Raw genomic sequence first — 21248 nt, forward strand, 5'->3', positions numbered from 1 at the left:
ATTCTCAAATATTAATAATGATCAATGATTGTAAAGAAAAAAATCCATCATAGTAGTTTGTTAATTAACTGGCTCCATGGTGTTAAACATGTTACCTTTCTTTTACAAATAACTGATTAAAAATATGAAGCCTTTACTGTAAAATAAATCATTCTAATAAAAATAAATTCATCCCGATTTTTCTCTCATAACCTTTCAACAGTTATTGTAAACTAATTTATTCGAACTATAATAGTCCTATGACTTGCTGTCCGTTTACCAATATTTATACTTTATAAAATGTTTTCATATTCATTGATCATTAACTTCATTTTTTTGCGAATACTTATAAGGGGGTAATTATTATAGTCAGTAATAGCTAACAATTTATCTAAAGAAAACGAGATGCTATATTCAAATTCTGAGATATGAATCTAGTTCTTTAAAAAAAAATTCTCCACAACAAAAATTCTACACTTTCATTTATCTGGGTCTTTTTGTCTCCGCTTCGAAGCCGCCATCCCGTACCAGACATATTTATTCGTTTGGCAATATACAATCATGTAAGCAATATACAACAGGCAGTAGATCTGAATTTGTAAATTGTTATTTTGGATTTTACCTGATTAGGACGTGTCTCGTTGAATTTTCTAATAAACTTACACACACATAATATGACTTTTAATCGTAATGTTATGAGATCTATGAGAACATAGAGCTACTGTATAGGCCTAGTTGCATGCAAGTCTTTACAAATTATATATTTTGGTATGCTATAGTTGTTTTTATAGACTATTTGTCATTTGGTCGTTTTTTTTTTGTTGTTGTTTTTTTGGTTTTTGACATGGCGTTGACTCGAGTTTGATATATTATGCATCTTTTGTGCTGTATTTTAACAATTATTTACAAGCATGCTGCATGTTTACACATTCATCACTCACTATACCGCATCTAAATATAGCTTTATTGTAAAAAAAATAAGGAGATGTAGTATGATTGGTGATGAGACAACTATCAACCAGAATTTAAAATACCTTATATAAGCAATTGTGACTTACTTTCTTTACTCAGAGTGATCGTAAATTAATCAGATAAGCTGGAGGAGGGATGGGGGCTTCATATAGACCCATATTAAATGAAAAGAAATTAGCATTAGCTTTTTGTGATAAATATATAATAAACTCACAGTAACAGAAATAGCTCTTGAAAGCTCTGTCAGATCCCGGCACTTTTAACTGTTTTTTGACACGTGCTAAAAAATGCAGCACCTAGCTGGTTACAAGGGCTTATTTGACAAATTATCATCTTTCGTAATTTAAGTTATAAAATCTAAATTTTAAGTGATCTAAAATGTTCATGACTAACGAGTATTTTCACTTCGATTTTTCTGTGAAATGAGTCTAAGAGTATATACATGTATATCAGGATACTGACTGCATAGTAAAATATTTATGTACCATTAGTTGCGACTCATTTTGGTCTTTTAAGTAAGTTTCCTTCCCCTGCATTACTTGATCGCTTTTGTAAAAAATAAACAGCACAACAACAACAGCACTCGACGTCAGTATTGTACAAAAAATGAAAAAAATATTCAAAAAGAAGGCTCATAAAATTCAAATATTGGTAAGCACACACACTAACTTGTCACTACAGACATGATCTTTTTGTTAATGCGCCAAACTCGTTTCGTCCACAGGACGATGTCGATGGTGGGGAAAACCTAGTCCAAATAATTATGACGTCTTGCAAGGCTATTTAGGCGTCCCAGAAAAAAAAATAGCCTTGCCAGACGTCATAATTATTTGGACTAGGGAAAAACCAACAAATCATTAGTTCCCCAAATGAGTATCCTAGTTTAAAGTTTTTTTTTAATATATACATGATTTAGCTATTTCATATTGGAATGGCACATATTCATGAAAAATCAACAAATGATCTGAAAGTCGGAAAGATGAATATAGTCCTCTGACTTCACAAACTTGGAAACAGTTGTGATGTTGCTTCGCTGAGCTATAGATAACTGTACGACCATCCTCAAAACAGGATCCTGTCCTCAAGCACCTATGCATATAGAAAGCTGTAAATATAATAAAAGGCCTCGAAATGACAAATGTAAAAAAAATCAACAAGAAGCCTAACATTTATAATTGAATTTAAAATAGAATTGATAATAGAAATGGGGAATGTGTCAGAGAGACAACAACCTGCCCAAAGAGCAGATAACAGTCGGTCACCAATGTGACTTCAATGCAGCGAGAAAATCCCACAGCCTGAGGCGTGCTTCAGCTGGCTCCTTAACAAAAATGTATACTAGTTCAGTGATAATGGACGTCAAACTAAACTCCGAAATATATAAAAGAAACTAAAATTAAAAATCATACAAAACTGACAAATGCCACATATAGGCTCCTGACTTGGGACAGGTGCAAAAATATGGTGGGGTTAAAAGCCTATATACTGTAAATTTCAGAAGTTGTTGCATGCATTTATTAATATTGCCAATTAACATAATCATGATAATTTCCCTTTCAATTTAAAAAAAAAATTCTGATTTAAGTTTTTATTGTATATTGAGACTTTGGATAGTCTCAAGAATGCTTTCACCAATTTTTATGAAACTTTGGTGAATTGATTTTATATATTGACATAAACTCCCTTTACATTTTTATGACCCATAGTCATGTGATAGTGGGTCAACCCTTGACCGTCTGTCCCAAAGTCATTGGTTTTTGTTCTCTAATTTAGTTTGCCTCAACCAAATGTTATAAAAAGCTTATTACCACAATACTCAGATCAAGTGTGAATTTTGGTGGTGTCAGTGTTACCGTTCTAGAATTATGCCCCTTTACAAATGGAAAAATTGCTGAATTTTTGGTTTCCGGCTCTCTATCTTTAACTTAAGTTTGCCTTAACCAAATGTTATGAAACTTGCACACAATGCTTATTACCACAAAAAACAGTTTGAATTTTGGTGGTGTCACTTTTACTGACTCAGTCTGTTCTAGAGTTATGTCCTTTACAGATGGAAAAAATGATGAATTTTACGTTTCCGTCCTCTAAATTAAGTTTGCCTCATCCAAATTTTATTAAACTAATTAACGCAATACTTTTTACCACAAAATCAGATCAAGTTATAAATTTAGTAGTATAAATTTTACCGTTCTTCAGTTATCTTCCTTTATAACTTTATATGATATGCAAGCCGGAGTATCATCCCCTATTTATTTTTATATATGATGCAGAGTTATGGAATTTTAGTTGTTGGAAAATTGTTTAAAATTGTCCATTTTCACACTTTGGAAGGTTTTAGAATTGTATTTGTTAAAAAATCACGGCCTTAAACTTACAAAATGTATATACACTTGCAATATCCCTTAAAATGGAGCCAAATTATTTTCATGTTTTGTTTCAATGAATACCACTCTGTGTGCATGTCCTTTTTTAGCTCATCTGGCTCGAAAGGCCAAGTGAGCTTTTCTCATCACTTGGCGTCCGTGGTCGTCCGTTGCCATTGTTAACTTTTTACATTTTGAACTTCTAGAGAACCACTGAATTCCTTATGAGGTGCTGACCAAGAGTTGTTACTTTGTTGCCGATCTATCATCCAAGATGGCCGGCAGCGAGGGACTTAGTTTAAGATAGGACCCTATAGGAAATACATACAAATGTCTTCTTTTAGAGAACCACTGAATGGAATGAAACCAAACATAGCATGAATGTTCCTTATGAGGTGTTGACCAAGTGTTGTTACTCTGTAGCTGATGCATCATCCAAGACGGCCGCCAGCGGAGTAGGACAATATTAAACCAAATATGGCCTCAATCATTATTAAAGTATCTGTTATGATTTTTATCTTTTTTATATGATTTCAAAAACCCAAATAGAGTCAGGTGAGCGACACAGGCTCTTTAGAGCCTGTAGTTTTGTTTTTTGTAGGGAGGGGGGGGGGGGGGGGGGTCTTAGTTGCGCAGTGCTCAGAGTTTTTCTATAATGTAGTTGATCATTAAAATTCATTTAAAGCATAAACCCAAGCTAAAAGGGCAACAAGCTTATCAAGCACTCATGGTACAGCTTTTTATTAAACACGTATTGATATATACATTAAACAGCAAAATAATTATTGATGCAAGATGTCATTAAATAATAATTTTTACTCTTTTTATGTGTAGGACCAGAACTATAGAAGATGCAGAGAAATTATAAACAGCAGAAATGATAGGCAATTTAAAATTTGCAGAAGTCAACAAAACCTAAATGGTCAGTAAACTCATCATAGATACCAGGATTAAATTTTGTATTTACGCCAGATGCGCGTTTCGTCTACAAAACACTCATCAGTGATGCTCGATAAGACTCATAAGGCCACTTTTATAAAAGTTATTGCCCTTGAAAGATGATTATCATGATTATTATAAAAATAAAAAGATGTGGCATATTAAATATGAAAACTATTGATCATGGCTCTAAGAAAGCAATTATAGGCCAGTGACGGCCTTCAATAATGAGAAAGTCCATACCCTATTGTCAAAGTAGTCAGCTATAAAAGGCCATCAGACGAAAAATTGAAATAATCCCAACTGTAGAACTAATTGCCTAGTTTATAACAAAACAAATTAAAAAAAGATAAATATGACAGATATGAAACAACTACAAACACTAAATTTGAGTGTCAGAATAAACTACAGGCTCCGAACTTGGGACAGGCACAATCAGAATATGGCAAGGTTATATAAAAATAAGAAGATGTGGCATGATTGCCAATAAGACAACTCTTCACCAGACAACAAATGACATACCGGTAGATTTCCTGCAAAAAAATAAACCGTCCGGACTAAGCAGGAAATTTATACCTTTCTCTTAATCGAAAAGACACAAAGATCTGTTAGTACTCGCAGCTACTGACAGCTAGTTAAAAATCAATAAAAAACTAATACATGTAATAAAAAAATCAGGTTTGTGAGCACTCAACCCTACCTTAACCTTGGACAGTGGTTTAACAGCTCAACATATAAAGAACAAACTGTAAAAATAACCGTTGCAATTGCCTCAACTCGAAAGATTGATAAAATGCACAAAATCAACTACCGGGGTAATATAAAAACCCATAGACAAAAAGCACGGAATTAAGAGAACTCACAAGTAAGAAAGGAAATATTCTTAAAATGTTCATAAACATGACAAAATAAGCTTTTTTATTGCTGTTTCTCTCTCCATTTATAACATTTTATTTGTTTATTTTGTGTATTTATAGGTGATCAGACATCTTGGTTTTCATGATCAATAGGTCAATACTGAAGAGGAAACTGAAAGTTGATATCTATCTACATGGTGCGCTAATTGGATTAATGTGAAATGGAATGTGTGCTTTCCTGCAAAAAAGAAATAGGAAATTTCATCATAATCACATGATAATGGCTATAAACAAAATGGAGTTCTATCATAGATGCAGAAAAACACAATTGTATAAATGCAACAACATATTATATATATTCGTCGAAAGAAGGGAGAAATGAAGAAAAAAATAGTATTTTGTCGTTGAAAGGAACACCAGCTTTATCCACTCAATACATTAACATCGCTCCCTCATATCAAATATACTGAAGAAGATCTTCGAAGAACAAATTGCAAAAATGTTTTCTCTAAGAATTGAAGGAAATTGTTTAGTGAATGGAATAATTTATGTTATTAACTTTTACGTAGTGAATTGAATAACTGTACACAGCAGCTGAAACAGAGGAAAATTAAAATTTACAAGAAAAGTGTTTATTTTATTATTTAATTTGCAAATATGAACGCATTCTTAAGAACTCCACAAATGGTATGACATTCAAATTGGTTGCTTATTAATGTATACAATTGAAACAATAACAAAGAAAACAGAATACTTTGTTACAAAAAATATTTTAAAAATCAAAGTTAAAGTCATATAAAGTATGTACAATACCTTGACCTAAACAGTCAGACTCACTATATTGTTTTTGTATGTCATGATAATTTTGAGTCAAAAATTTATTAAAGTTTAAATATCATTTGTATCATTTATTAAGTCTTGTAAACATTATGTTCATACTGTTTGTATAGTAAAGAAATTTACGATGAGTAAAAATAGGGGAAAGCATTTCCTACAGGGAAAGTTGATGTACAGAAATTTCCTTAGAGGAAATTTGGAGAACAATGTTTTCCTTAGAGGAAATTTGTGGTATTGAATTTTCCCTCAAGGAAAAGTGTTTGTTAAATATTTCCTCAAAGGAAATTGCAGTTGACAAAATTTCCTCACAGGAAAAAGTATTTCCTCCAAGGAAAATTTGAAGCTGCAAATTTCCTCAGAGGAAAATTTGAAGCCTCAAATTTCCTCAAAGGAAAATTTGAAGCCGCAAATTTCCTCACAGGAAATAGAATTTCCTCACAGGAAATAGAATTTCCTCAAAGGAAATATTAATGCAGCAAATTCCCTAAGGGAAATCTTTTTCCCTTGAGGAAAATACAATTTCCCTTAAGGAAAAATCTTTTTCCTTTAGGGAAATTTGATTTCCCTTGAGGAAAACTACTTTTCCTCTGAGGAAATTGTTGAAAAAAGGGGCATAACTTTTTCAACAGTGGTGCTAGAGCCAAAATTTTTTAGGACAAATATCAGGGAACCAATACCAACCAAGTTATCAACTTCATTTTGACTTAACTCCAAAAATTAAGGTGACAACTTTTGCACTCAGCGGAAGTGCAAACTTGTCCCGGAGACTGTTTTTTGTATACACTTATGATCATAACAGTAAATTGGTACTTTGTTGAACATGTAAATTCGTTGTCTACCTTTAACCTAGAAATCCAAGAAAATTAGTATATCACGAATAATTATGCTAATGTATGCTCTATAGATTGTTGAGCTGAACTGAAAATGGATTAAGGGTTTCTGAGTTCCTTAATGAATACTTTGTCCTATTAGTAGAAGAGTCTAAATATAAAACGAATGTACATAGTTAAAACAGGATTTTGTTCCTTACTTAAATAGGAAATGAAACGAAAAAGTATCATTTGCAACCAATATATATATATATATAGTACTAAAGTAAATAAGACAGTATTTTTTTTTTTTGTTCTTTTAGATAATACCACGCCATCAAAATATTTAAACATTGAAAATATTGCGTTTGAAATTTAAATTACTTTTTCAGAATGTCCGATTGGTCACACTTCGAAGGGCAAGTCGTGTAAAAAATGCGAGTATGGAAAATATGGACACAAATGCGCAGAAAAATGCAGATGTATCAGCACGAAAAGGTATCAAAATAATAAATTGATATAAAATTCAAAACTGCTATAAACGTCACCTATATCATGCGAACATTTGTCATGTCTCGTCTTTTATAAGGTCATTTCCGTGAGTAACCTTTATATACACGTTTGATCGTATTTTGTAAGATAACATTATATAAACATGGAGTAGATAAGGTACTATTTCCACCCTTTCATTTGGCATACAGTACTATGGCACGTCAAACGTTTCAATATTAAAAAAAAATAATGATTCAAAATAAAATTATGTTCAAAACTTACAAATATATATATGCAATATTTTTCTATATATATTCAAAAAAAATTATTCATGTTCAAAATGTACAAATATATATGCAATATTTTTCTACATATATTCTAAAAAATAAAACTTGATGTTCAAAACTCTGAAACAAATATATATGTTATATTTTTCTATATATATTCAAAATTTTTGTTTATGTGCAATATTTTATATACAGATGTGGTAAAAAATATATAGATTCAATACTTGCATTCTGGGTAATAATTGTAATGAAAGGAAGACAACTCACCCCCGAATCGCCCCAACTTTCAACCAACTCGCCCTTTCATGTTAACCAACTTGCCCCACTCATGAAAAATATTTTCATCCCGCTGAATTTAGGCCTGCAAACTTGCCCCACTAATGAAAAGAGTTAAATCCTGCTGCAGATAGTCCTGCGAACTCGCACCACTTCTGAAAAAGAGTAAAATCCCGATGAATTTAATCCTGCCAACTCGCCCCACTTATGAAAAAGAGTAAAATCCCGATGAATATAGTCCTGCCAACTCGCCCCACTTATTAAAAAGAGTAAAATCCCGATGAATTTAGTCCTGCCAACTCGCCCCAATTATGAAAAGTAGTTTAATATACACAATCTCCCCAACTGTACTGCTAAAATAACAATAGACAAACAAACACTTGTAATACTACTAAAAATAGAAAGTTTAACACATAATTCTGATTGAAAATAAATGATTCTTCATTTCTTAAAATAAAATTGTAGATTTATTCATTATTATGTTATTGTGTTATTTATTTGAGAATAACTTAATTTTTTGCAAGCTTACTTATGTATTTGAATAATAATGACAAATCATTGACGAAGCTTACGTTGAGGCAACCAAGGCAGTTGCTTTGGTAAAAAATGCTGTTTACAGATTACAGAAAAATGCCATGAAATTAATGTAAAGACTAGAGGTTTAAAAAAGGTGCTTAAATATAAATAAAAGTAAATTATGGGCGAAAAGAATTAAAAATAAATGTTTAATGACCCCCATTCAAACCTTTATAAATGACCGGAAACGTCTTAAATTGAAACATCGTTGTGTGTTGACATTTTCCCCTACGTGTAATACTGGAATTACACAAAGTTTCATTGATTTCGATACCAATTTAAATGAAATGTACATAATTCAACATGCACAGAAAATTATTATGTTGTTCTCAAGTTTTATTCTCGCTATTTCAAATTTATAGTTGTTCACTAGCAGGGAATTTAAAATATTTAAAGGAGTCATTAATTCCAGAAATATATATAGTGTTATTCAGAGCGAAACACAACCAATAAGAGTGCCGTGGCGCACTTTACATGTAGCATGTGATTATCTAGCTTATCAAGAAATTCTGCTTTTCAATTCGTCCGCCGTTTTGTGATGATCATCTATTCTTTGATTCGTGGCCCACGAGTTAACGAATAAATGAAGCGTCACAGTTTTTTTAATTAACCTGAATCGTTTCGTTTGTTTTTTTTTTTGCATTGAAATTTTCTTCTGATTTTCGAGCAAGGTCTTGTCTCCATTCTGGTATGACGTTAAAGCTTATGTCACGGTGAGAAACATCCACCGATATTAGTGTATACGACGGCTTGGGAAAATATCGGCTGATTAGATATTTGAGCTGACTTACAGTTACTGCTAGCAAGTCAGTTACCTTGTCAGTGGTTGTCGTATGTGATAACTTCACGTGTTTTGTTATTTGGATAGCTTTGAAATGAACGTAGATTAAATAGTATTGGTTTAAATCATACACTTTCTATAGAATCAGGACAATTTTGAACTTGACATATTATATAGTCGCCTGCAATGAACAACATTGACCGAACATCAATTAAACGGGTTGGCCTTAATGCACATCCACAAGGATAAAGATATTGATCGAGCCCTTGTATTGGACAAGTTCGACGCTAATGAAAATAGAAGAATTGGTACTTTACTCCCGTAGAGAATGATTTTGTAATAAAATTTATAACATATTTCAGTATTTAAATTTCACAAATAAATCAAATGCACACATGCTTTTTGTAGTTCAAAACCATACAAGATTAGTATTCAGTCTCTCACAAACAAAGAGCAAAATGTAACTTCGGAGCTTGACATATTGTAAGGACTATATCTATTGTTTGAGACGATATGTCGACCTCTAGGGGACTTTTAATTTTGTTGTATTAGTGGCTTGCTGTCTCATTAACATATACCCATATCCGCCACCTTTTATTTGTAAAGAATATAAAATCTTGGTAGTTCACTTAAAGGATTTAATTTGAAAAAGTGATAAATGTTTTTGAGAACATTTATGTATTCATCTGAACATTGAAAATGGCGTAAGTACCAGTAATCAACTATAACTATAGAATTAATTAATGGGTGTTTTCATATTGGCCCTGTTATATGTCCAAGGTATGTTATAATGGTCGAGGATGCCTGTAATGGAACGAGGCAACGCCGAGGGACAAAAAAAAAGCCTCCGAGGCCATTATTAATGACCGAGGACATATAACAGGGTCAATGTTAAAACACCCATTTCTTAACACTTTTATTAACCAAACTTTTTTTTGTGGAGAAATTGTATATATATAGTCATACCAAATGCAATATTAAAAAGAAACTTTTAAAGTGATGTGATGGAATAACATATAAGTGTAAATATAGTTGTATTGTTGTCCTATTCAAAGGAATTTATGGCATACAAAATAAAAGATTTCATTCTGGATTTTAAAACTCAAAATTAAATGAATTGATACACATCATGGAATGTATTATGTAATTATTAACTTGACAGCTGGGTCAAATGAGATAAGTCATATTTCTTGGGAACTTTCAATTTCTTGATGTTTCTTTTCCCCAGAAATGTTTTCAAATTGATAACAACTGAAAATCCGTAATAGCCCTGATTATTCATAATGGCCCAGTTTTTTCATAATGGCCCTGATTATTCATAATGGCCCTGTTTATTCATAATGGCCCTGTATTAATGCCCTATAAATCTGTAATGGACCAGTTTTGCTTTGATTAATAAAGGGGCAGTTTCATACATAATGCACTAAACTTGTTAATAAATATGTGTTAGGCATATTAACATAATTATTATGAAATAAAATGAAACAGCCGATATTATTTTTGATACATTTTTTTTGTTGAAATTGCAAAACCTCGATAGCTTCTGGGTGGTTGAGCAACCCAGACCCCCTGCCTCGGTAATAACAGATGCCTGGCTACGCCACTGCAAAGAAACCAGTCAATTATATCATAACGCGATATATTATCATAACAATTTAAGGATTCCAATCTAACAGCAATTTGTTTTTATATCAATAAACGGATTGGTAACGTTTGCGAACGGTTGGAAACAGGTGAGTTTAGAACGTCAACATCTTCGCAAAGTGTTTAGATATTGTGACAAAGGTCAATACCATCGTACATCACAGAAACGCTGATACTTACTTTTTTCTGCTTTGTTTCAATCAAAAGAAAGGAAGTACAAAAAACAAGATGCTCTTCTAAGGTTTTCATCAGTATTCATTTAATTCTTAAATGGAGCGAGTTGGTAGGCCTTAATTTTTTTCATAAGTGGTGCGAGTTGTCAACATGAATGGGCCCGGGCGAGTTGGTAGAAAGTGGGGCGAGTTGGTTGAAAGTTGGGGCGATTTGATTGAAAGTTGGGGCAATTTGGTAGTGGGGCGAGTTGTCTTCTTGCCATTACAAATATTACCCAGAATGCTATATTATTGAATCTATTTACTTTCTTACCACATCTATATTAACCCGAATAATTCAGTCCCTCCCCGAGATAGACTCTTCCACTCGCGAGGGTTAATGTAGCCATCGTAGAGCAGTGGAATATAACGACTGAATTATTCGGGTTACATCTATATATATAAAATATTGCACATAAAAATTCATTTTTTGAATATTTATATAGAAAAATGTTGCATATATATTTGTAAGTTTTGAACATAAATTATTATTTTTTGAATATAAATAGAAAAATATTGCATATATATTTGTAAGTTTTGAACATAAATTTTTATTTTTTTAATATAAATAGAAAAATATTGCATATATATTTGTAAGTTTTGAACATAAATTTTTATTTTTTGAATATAAATAGAAAAATATTGCATATATATTTGTAAGTTTTGAATATAGATTATTTTTTTGAATATATATAGAAAAATATTGCATATATATTTGCAAGTTTTGAACATAGATATTTTGTTTGAATCAATATTTTTTTTTTTTTTGAATATTGAAACGTTTGACGTGCAATACAGTACCAGTGGTTGATTTATTTTTCAACAAAAAGTATGTTTACTCGATTCGAAAAATTTTCGTCCGTTCATACTATTTTCAATGCCGATAATTCCTCCGTTCTAAATTTTTGTTTGCTGATTTTTCTGGATACAAGTTTTATGCTTGATATTTTTATAAAATATGCTCACATTCAGATCACACATCGCTGCGAATGTATACATCCTGCACAATCAAACGAACGCCCAGCTTTGGCAAGAGTTGTATTCATGAGTATCCATATTTCAATTCCCCAGTTACCCTTGGGATCACTTTATTAGACGATGAAATTCTCGTTTCATTGAAAAAAACTCATATCTAAGTAAGCCCGCCTCCGGGTGCGGGATTTTCTCGCTGTGTTGAAGACCCATTGGTGGCCGTCGGCTGTTTTCTGCTGTTTGGTTGGGTTGTTGTCTCTTTGACACATTCCCCTTTTCCATTCTCAATTTTATTTCAAAATTAATAAACAATGTGCTAAGTCTATGCTAAGGGCTGCATATGTGTGAACAAGAACATGTCTGATTAATTTGGCCTCGGATGCCTCCATAATGTACTCTATATTTTATATTTTTTTTTAATTCACCAACTCAATGTTGAACTGGAGGAGAGGAATCAAAGACAAAGGAACAAGGCCTAATTTAATTCGGGACACAGACAACTTATAACGGCCAATTAGTTCGTGATATCGACCATACAACTTACAACGATATTACTTCAATCACGGTGACCTCAATCGTGGGAGAACACACCCGGTTCGAGTGCACAGTTCGACCGTGTACATAAAGACTTCGTAATTGCTCTCTAATAACGTATAAACTGAGATATATGAACTCGATACGTAGGTGCTACTGAAATATTGCTACACAGGAACGGAAGATGATTCTAAACGGCTCCAATCCATTAAGAAAGTACCGCAACATTTATAAGGGAACCATGGAACGGAGCATTCCATAGCAACTTAAAATAGCCGTGTGACCTTGTCGTCCTTTGACATTTGAAATAAAAGGTTTCTAGTTCATCCTATGTAAAATTAGTGCAGCAAGTGCAAAGAAGATATGTGGAGAAACACAACCTCTACAGTGTCCACAAGTGTGTTACGGATGCGTTACGGACGGACGGATAGTAATCAAATAATTTTAGACAAAAAGTATACTATCCTTTTATTTTTACTTGGAGGTTTATAGAGTTAAATGATGAAATAAATTATTATTACATGTAATACGTATAATATGAGAGAAAAGTTAAACCAGGAAATTCCCATAGCCATTTGCTTAATATCCATTTCCGTTAAATAGATTTGGAACGTAATGGTTATGATCATGATACTATACCCGAATTCCGTTAATCTCTGATAGACTCCTCCATTTAAAATAAAAATTGTAGGTGTCATCATTCGGTGTCGAGAGTTATTTAAAAGGTATATTGCTAGATGGTATGTATGGTTGTCTTCTTTTACACAAATATTTGATTATGGTTTGCAAAATAGTGATAGCAATTGTAAATACTTCACAAAGATGACTTCAATTGCTTACATCCACTTCATTCGAACTTTGGTGGATAGTTATCTCATTGGCTGTCATACCACATCTCTTTATTTTTAAATTCAATATATCAATCAAGAACTTTATATTCAAAAGTTGTTTGTCATCACAAATCCACAAGCAAGGAAATCCTTCTTTATTTTACATTTTCTTTAATTTTACATTTTGTACATCTACCTTCATTTTTACAACTACCTTCATTTATATTTTTACAAATGCGTCCAAAACCAAAAATTATTAAGACATTCAACAGGCATACGAACACTGGCTACTGTTTGGGTGGAAACAAGCATTAAACCAAACGGATTTGAAAGAATGGCCAGCACTTACGAAGACGATATGTGTCTGAGGGATTTTAAACCGTAGTTTAAGTACCATTAGATAATATATGAACAAAGGTAGCGATTTTATTGCTTCTATTGCATTTGAAAGTGAGAGTGATAATTTCAACACGGACGAAATGAAGCACAAAGACAAACAAATTGTAAAATACCTTAGGTTATGCACATCTGTTTACATAAAACAGCTTATTAATATGTGTTAGGAAGTTTACGTTATTAGGTGTAATACCGCCATTGATTTTCCCGTATTAGTCTTTGTTAAATTTGCACTTTTCAAAAAATTGTGCAGAATTTATCTTTGTTTCAAATAAAGAAATACTTGGCATGAGTAAGGTTTTATCCTGTCCAGTACTATAGAAAAAATTTCACATAACATTTCATTGCATATAAGAAAATAACCATCACTGGAAGTTAACCAATCAAATTTTCCCCCTTTTTTAACCTGTGTACAAGCTTTAGTAACCATGTAACCTCAAGTTTCCAAAATATTCTATAGAAACCCCAAATAAAGAAATAATAGTGCTTTGAAATACCCAAGATATATGTTTATGACTCAGAAATGTTTTACTGCAATGAAATGTAGGATCAATTACCTACAACTGTCAAATTCAAGGGAATATTTTTTTTCGACCTATTTTCGTGTGCAACCGGATGTGACGTACTATGATTTGGTGGTATTACACATAAGAGGAGGAGCTGTTTATGGGATGAATAAACCGCGTTTTTTGTTCCTGCACATCGATTCAAGTCTTCTGCTTGTACTAATTTATTTGTTGTTATATGATTTAACATTTTTTTGCGATTTAGAAAATCTGATAATCAAAATATTAAGTTTGATTTGTGTTTTTTTTATTTTGTCACTGTTTCTTTTTTCTCAGTTAATGTGTATGTGTATATGTGTATTTATTATTTGTTTTCTCGGTTTTGTTATGTTTCCGTTATAGACTAAACTATAATTAAGACCTGTTGATATGAAACGTTTAGTTAAGTCTCCCAAACGAAGTTTGGGAAGACTTATTGTTTTTGCTCAGTTCTTATTATTATTATTATTATTCTTCTTCTTCTTCTTCTTCCTCTTCCTCTTCCGCCGCTTTTAAATTTGAACTTGTCCGCACCCGTTCTCCAAAACCGCTTGTCAGATTAACTTAGAATCTCACAATATGTTAGACTAACATGTCTAGTTGTGCAATCAGGGTTTTGTTTGTGCAATGGGGTTTATAAAGGGGTACTTTGAGGGGCAAAAAGAAAAGAGGGTTTTACTATAGAACCCTATGGGATTTTATTTTTTTAAATTTTCAAATGATTATAAATTGAAAACCGTTTGTGATAAACACAATCTTTTTAATTGGAAATGTTCTAAATGATAAAGCCCATTAAATGAAATACAGGGTAAGTCCCCAGGGGTCACCCCACCCCCTGCCATTTAAGAAAGTTCCAATACCTTGCAAGTGGTCAAGATCCCCACCCCTAAACCATATATATTTTGGTTTGTCATGCTAAGATGGTTTGAATGATATACAGGGTTAGTCACCAGGGGTCATCCCGACCCCCTGCCATTTGAGAAAGTTCTAATATCTTGTAAATGGTCGAGATCCCCACCCCTAAACCATATATATTCTGGTTTGTCATGATAAAGCACATCAAATGAAATACAGGGTTAGTCCCCAGGGGTCACCCCCACCCCATGCCATTTAAAAAAGTTCTAATATCTTCTAAGTGGTCAAGATCCCTACCCCTATACCATATATATTCTGGTTTGTCATGCTAAGATGGTTTGAATGATATACAGGGTTAGTCCCCAGGGGTCATCCCGACCCCCTGCAATTTGAGAAAGTTCTTATATCTTGTAAATGGTCGAGATCCCGACCCCTAAACCATATATATTCTGGTTTGTCATGTTAAAGCACATCAGATGAAATACAGGGTTAGTCCCCAGGGGTCACCCCCACCCCATGCCATTTAAAAAAGTTCTAATATCTTGTAAGTGGTCAAGATATCCACTCCTTAACCATATATATTCTGGTTTGTCATGCTAAGATGGTTTGAATGATATACAGGGTTAGTCCCCAGGGGTCATCCTGACCCCCTGCCATTTGAGAAAGTTATAATATCTTGTAAATGATCGAGATCCCCACCCCTAAACCATATATATTCTGGTTTGTCAAGATAAAGCACATCAAATGAAATACAGGGTTAGTCCCCAGGGGTCACCCCACCCCATGCCATTTAAAAAAGTTGTAATATCTTGTAAGTGGCCAAGATCCCCACCCCTAAACCATATATATTCTGGTTTGTCATGCTAAGATGGTTTGAATGATATACAGGGTTAGTCCCCAGGGGTCATCCTGACACCCTGCCATTTGAGAAAGTTCTAATATCTTGTAAATGGTCGAGATCCCGACCCCTAAATCATATATATTCTGGTTTGTCATGATAAAGCACATCAAATGAAATACAGGTTAAGTCCCCAGGGGTCACCCCCACCCCATGCCATTTAAAAATGTTCTAATATCTTGTAAGTGGTCAAGATCCCCACCCCTAAACCATATATATTCTGGTTTGTCATGCTAAGATGGTTTGAATGATATACAGGGTTAGTCCCCAGGGGTCATCCTGACCCCTGCCATTTGAGAAAGTTATAATATCTTGTAAATGGTCGAGATCCCCACCCCTAAACCATATATATTCTGGTTTGTCATGATAAAGCACATCAAATGAAATACAGGGTTAGTCCCCAGGGGCCACCCCCACCCCATGCCATTTAAAAAAGTTCTAATATCTTCTAAGTGGTCAAGATCCCTACCCCTATACCATATATATTCTGGTTTGTCATGCTAAGATGGTTTGAATGATATACAGGGTTAGTCCCCAGGGGTCATCCCGACCCCCTGCAATTTGAGAAAGTTCTTATATCTTGTAAATGGTCGAGATCCCGACCCCTAAACCATATATATTCTGGTTTGTCATGATAAAGCACATCAAATGAAATACAGGGTTAGTCCCCAGGGGTCACCCTGACCCCATGCCATTTAAGAAAGTTCTAATATCTTGTAAATGGTTGAGATCCCCACCCTAAACCATATATATTCCTGTTCGTCATGTAACGAACATTTGAATGACGTATAGGGTCAGTCCCCAGGGGTTCCCCCGACCTCCGATATTCTAGTATCTTGTAAATGGTCGAGATCCCCACCCCTAAACCATATATATTCTGGTTTGTCATGTCAAGATGATTTGAATGATATACAGGGTTAGTCCCCAGGCATCACTAATGCATATAACTTTACTGGACCAAACCAATTTTCACTGGACGTTGCCCAATGTCAGGCGACCCTGGGAATTACGAATTATGGGAGCTTCGTTTGGGAGACTTCGTAACAGCATCCTGTTACAATCATTTCTTGTTTCTTGTGTCGTTGTCTTGCTGCCTGGAATTGTTGTCTAATGAAAACACATGTGAGATAGAAAGTGTCTACGTATAATGTGTTATGTTTGCTTATAGATTAATTGCAAGTAAGGGATATTTGTTGAATTAGTATGTTTTCATACACAGGTGTGACCATGTGAATGGATGCATTCCAGGATATGCTGCAAATGGTAGTACTACACGTAAGTGTTCGTTGAAAAGCATATTGCATGACTATAGTTTTATGAGTGTAAATAACGTATACCGTACAACCAACCTTTATCATTTTGTTTCGAGACATGACAGATACGATCATGCACCGCTGTTGTCATATACCACAGGGATGATTTTTGCATTAACCTTTTTATTGGTGTATTTCGTGAATGAAATAGGCTGGGTTTTTTTATATAATGAATATTATCGTTACAAATCAATATAGTTATTGATAAAAGACATTTACCGTTCAATACCGTTTACTTTGGTTTTAAACGAAAAAATATCTATCATAGTATTTGTTTTAGTTCTGCAATCTTCTATGAGGTATTAATATGCCAATGTAAGTGATATACCGGTAAATATACCTCAGAACAATAATCAATGGATAGTTTTCATGTTTAAATTGAAGCAGTTATTTTGGCGAATTATATTTTACGACATACATGTACCCTTTGATGACACTGATACATCACGGGCTGTCTGTGAAAACCACGTATTCCAGTAAATTTCCATATGCATTTTTAATAAAATGGTAACAGTCAGATTAAAAAGAAGAAAATGTTACATTGAATCGCTATCACTTTTTATGTAGACTACAATGTAAAATAAAATTCAGATCAAGTCATTCATTAGGAGAAATAAAATGAAATACCACCTGACCTCCAGTAAGTAGCGGTGATCGTATTTGTCGGGTTTGAATAAATCATACAGATCGGTTGTACGGCGTGTGAAGATGATATATAGGCAGAGGCTTAATCGGAATTAGAATTTTTAAAGTACTTTTGTACACATTAGTAAAATATACTAAAAAACCACAAATTAAAATTAAGTATTAGATCACAACTGACGATGTTCTATTTAGACAGCCGCATGAATATGTGGCGAGCTTCAACTTATTATTGTCGAGATCTCAATCCCTTCTTTTAAACTCAATCACAGGATTGAAAAAGGTATTCGTACAATATATAAAAAATCAATACAGGAGAAAAAACGAAATAGGAAAATAAAGGTAAAATAGATAGGAAACAAATACACACATTTTAAACCATATCATGCCAAGTAAAAGAATTTCGCAGTTTCTAAAAGCAAGCTGAAAGCACACAACCTGTTAACTTTTTTAATGATTGCTTAACTTGATAAAGAATTTCAAACAGGAATGTGATAGTGCATTTTGAAGAAAGACCTTGTTCAATACCCAGTACAATTTGTGCAGCATTTAAAACAAAACATTCAGTATTGCTTTAGACAATAGATAGCGTTAAGTTAACCTATTTTTTTTCTACATAATTACTGGTATCAGAAAATTAAAAGTGACCGAAAAACTAATATGATTACATGTATAACCTGTATATATGTACATACGTCTATTAAGCAAATGCGAGATATTTGAAGTATTACTAAATTAGAACTGTATGAGTTATGAGTTCATGTAATACAACATATTTAATAACATAATGCATCAAAATTAAACTACATTTATAATGATTTAGACACAGCGACGATTTCAAATGCTGGCGGTCAGACTGCAGGTAAGCTGCTACATTTGTTTAAATTTATCGCACCGCGGGTAAATAAGTGAAATTGTGATTGGTTTAACGCCGTCACGTGATTTTACTAACCCCCTTTATGGATCTGTATGGGGTAAGTAACAAACCATATAACTTATATCGTGATTTGATTCACGATTGTTTAAGCAAACGAACCTTAAATTAGTCTCATAGAAATGCACTTTCTATTGGTAAACACTTTTTGCACGCAAAAAAAAGAGATATCGTATGATATAAGGCCTACATGTATGTCTTGCTACTTACGTCGTGTTTATGAATGCAGATTTCCTCAAGTTCCAAAGAAAGATACATCGTTTGTCTGTTACATGTATACAGCTAAATGGTTAGTTAAATTGTGGGTTCCTTACTTTTAGCCTTTTAAATTAAAGTCTAACAGAGAGTCATTTTCTATCGGTAAAAATTAGTCTTTTATGATAAGAAGCAGGCAGCAATGGTTCGTACTAAACTGTGCAAAGAACGAGACAAAATCACATGTCAGGGATTCAAAGTAAAAATGTCCTAAATGAAGCATAGGCCAACGGCAACGAGAAATTGTAAAACTGATTCGCAGCATTGATTGTATCAATGAAAACAGACAGACAGATACATGTACATTGTGTATATAGGCATTTTTTTATATGAACCGTCGACTATATAATAACATTACATCCGTATCGAATGCGTGTAACCTCTATGAATTTTACCAAATTATGAAATAAAAAGTACAAACAAACTGATATATAGGCAGTTGTTTTTTGTTTGTTTATTATTGTAAATTGTAATTAAATATCTATGAATTTCACAACATTATAAATAAAAAGAAAACAAAATATATATGTTTATTATTTCCAGGAAATGGTAGCAGTAATGTTGTTATCTTCATGGCCTGTGTTGCAGTTGGGGGCATTTTAATTGTCATCTGTGGTACTATACTCGCGAAGAACAGAGAAGCAGTTTGTAGACGAAAACCGACCACCATTGCCATGGAAAATGCAATTAGGAAGAGAAAGGGACAAACATTAAGCTTTGAAGAAGAAAATGTGAAAGAGAAAAAAGAAAGCATGTTTGCTCATATAAATGAGAAATACATGATTAATTTCGACGGGGAGTAATTAAGAACGTTGCCAGATATATTTTGTCGATTACAAGACACCTTCTAATGCGTCTGTGTGTAGGTTATGGGGTTAGATTTTAATTTGCTTCTAATATTTATTTTATTAATTGATTGAATGAATAAAATTTTAACATTATCCAATATAGATAATAATCTAATAAAAATCTTAACACACTATTAAATTAGAACTGTATAAAATTAGGTTTCCATCGAAAGCAAGATGGTTTTCATATTTGCTTTTTTATGATGTGACACAAAATCCATACATAACCTTGGTTCAAGTTAGTTCTAATGACTACCGCGCTGTCCTTAAATCTTTTTTTCTTTAAATCATCAACAAAATCTAGCATCGATGAAAAGGGAACGTCATGTTATATATATATCACGCCTTTTACGAGTTAACGTATCTAATTCATGAAAAGCGTAGCTTTGAGTGGATTAAATATGTCAATAAGTACGGCGTGGCTATATATGATTTGTAACATTAATGGGCGATGAAACATGTTAGGAGTTAAACTTAACACTGTACTTTTCATGAATTAAATATGTCAATCAAATAGTGGCGCTTTCTATGACAAAATGTCTCTAATTTTCAGAAAATGAACTCATGGATTGGACTTTTTAGATTTGATTTGATTTAATGATAGATGTACATGTACATGAATTGTTGTCGTGATACTTTCATCATAGGTTAAAGACCAGAGAGCGATTTATGCGTTAATGAAGTGGCCCCCCTCCCCGGGCGAAAATTCTTGAGGGGAAAGATGCAAAATATTGTTAGATGTAAACCATGCTGCCTGCTTTCAAAACGAATAGGACGTGTAGTTTTAGAAGAGTCAAACGAAGGAGAATTTTTATAACTTATTGTGAAGATATTGTGCCTTTCCCAACACCATGAAAATGAACGATTAATAGATGGGCTGTTGACTGCGTAAGATCCAGAGATAAATATTTTAAGCATGCTCAATTCACGGAGATATACCTTTAAAAAGTGAAGGAAATGAAACGACTAAAAATCCAGTGACAATTTTTGGGAATATTCATTTTGACACGATGAAAACAAGTTTCCACCAATATAGCAATATCGCCTCTTTTTATAGACCACGGTATTCCTTTTTGTAGCTTTCCTCTGGCATTTATTTGTTTCAAGTATAGGAAACCATTTTTAATTAAGGGTTAGGTTTACAAGTTTGCCTAGCTTTTGGGGTAAGCCCCCGCCCCCCTCTTTTTTTCCATATATTGTTT

The 21248-nt window shown here is 33.2% G+C and overlaps 1 protein-coding gene and 1 long non-coding RNA gene across 7 annotated transcripts in view; both read left to right on the forward strand.

The window, feature by feature from the left end:
- The window catches only part of LOC127714502 (uncharacterized), a 146403-nt gene extending 126264 nt beyond the window's left edge, over positions 1-20139 (forward strand). For 5 of the 6 annotated variants that reach the window (XM_052220576.1, XM_052220577.1, XM_052220578.1 and 2 more), the window contains exon 6: positions 19742-20139. In XM_052220576.1, the coding sequence (XP_052076536.1) occupies positions 19742-20001 (260 nt within the window). In that variant the 3' untranslated portion in view covers positions 20002-20139. Of the gene's footprint in view, positions 1-7148; positions 7255-17273; positions 17330-18832; positions 18872-19741 lie in introns of all 6 variants that reach the window. The other variant, XM_052220582.1, reaches the window with a different exon arrangement.
- Positions 3937-5459, forward strand: LOC127714509 (uncharacterized). The gene is made up of 2 exons (XR_007987758.1): positions 3937-4236; positions 5231-5459. It is a non-coding gene; the product is annotated as an uncharacterized LOC127714509 (long non-coding RNA).
- Positions 20140-21248: the final 1109 nt, after the last annotated feature.

This window comes from Mytilus californianus, unplaced genomic scaffold (genome assembly GCF_021869535.1).
Source record: "Mytilus californianus isolate M0D057914Y unplaced genomic scaffold, xbMytCali1.0.p SCAF_9, whole genome shotgun sequence".
In the NCBI taxonomy this organism is placed as follows: domain Eukaryota; kingdom Metazoa; phylum Mollusca; class Bivalvia; order Mytilida; family Mytilidae; genus Mytilus; species Mytilus californianus.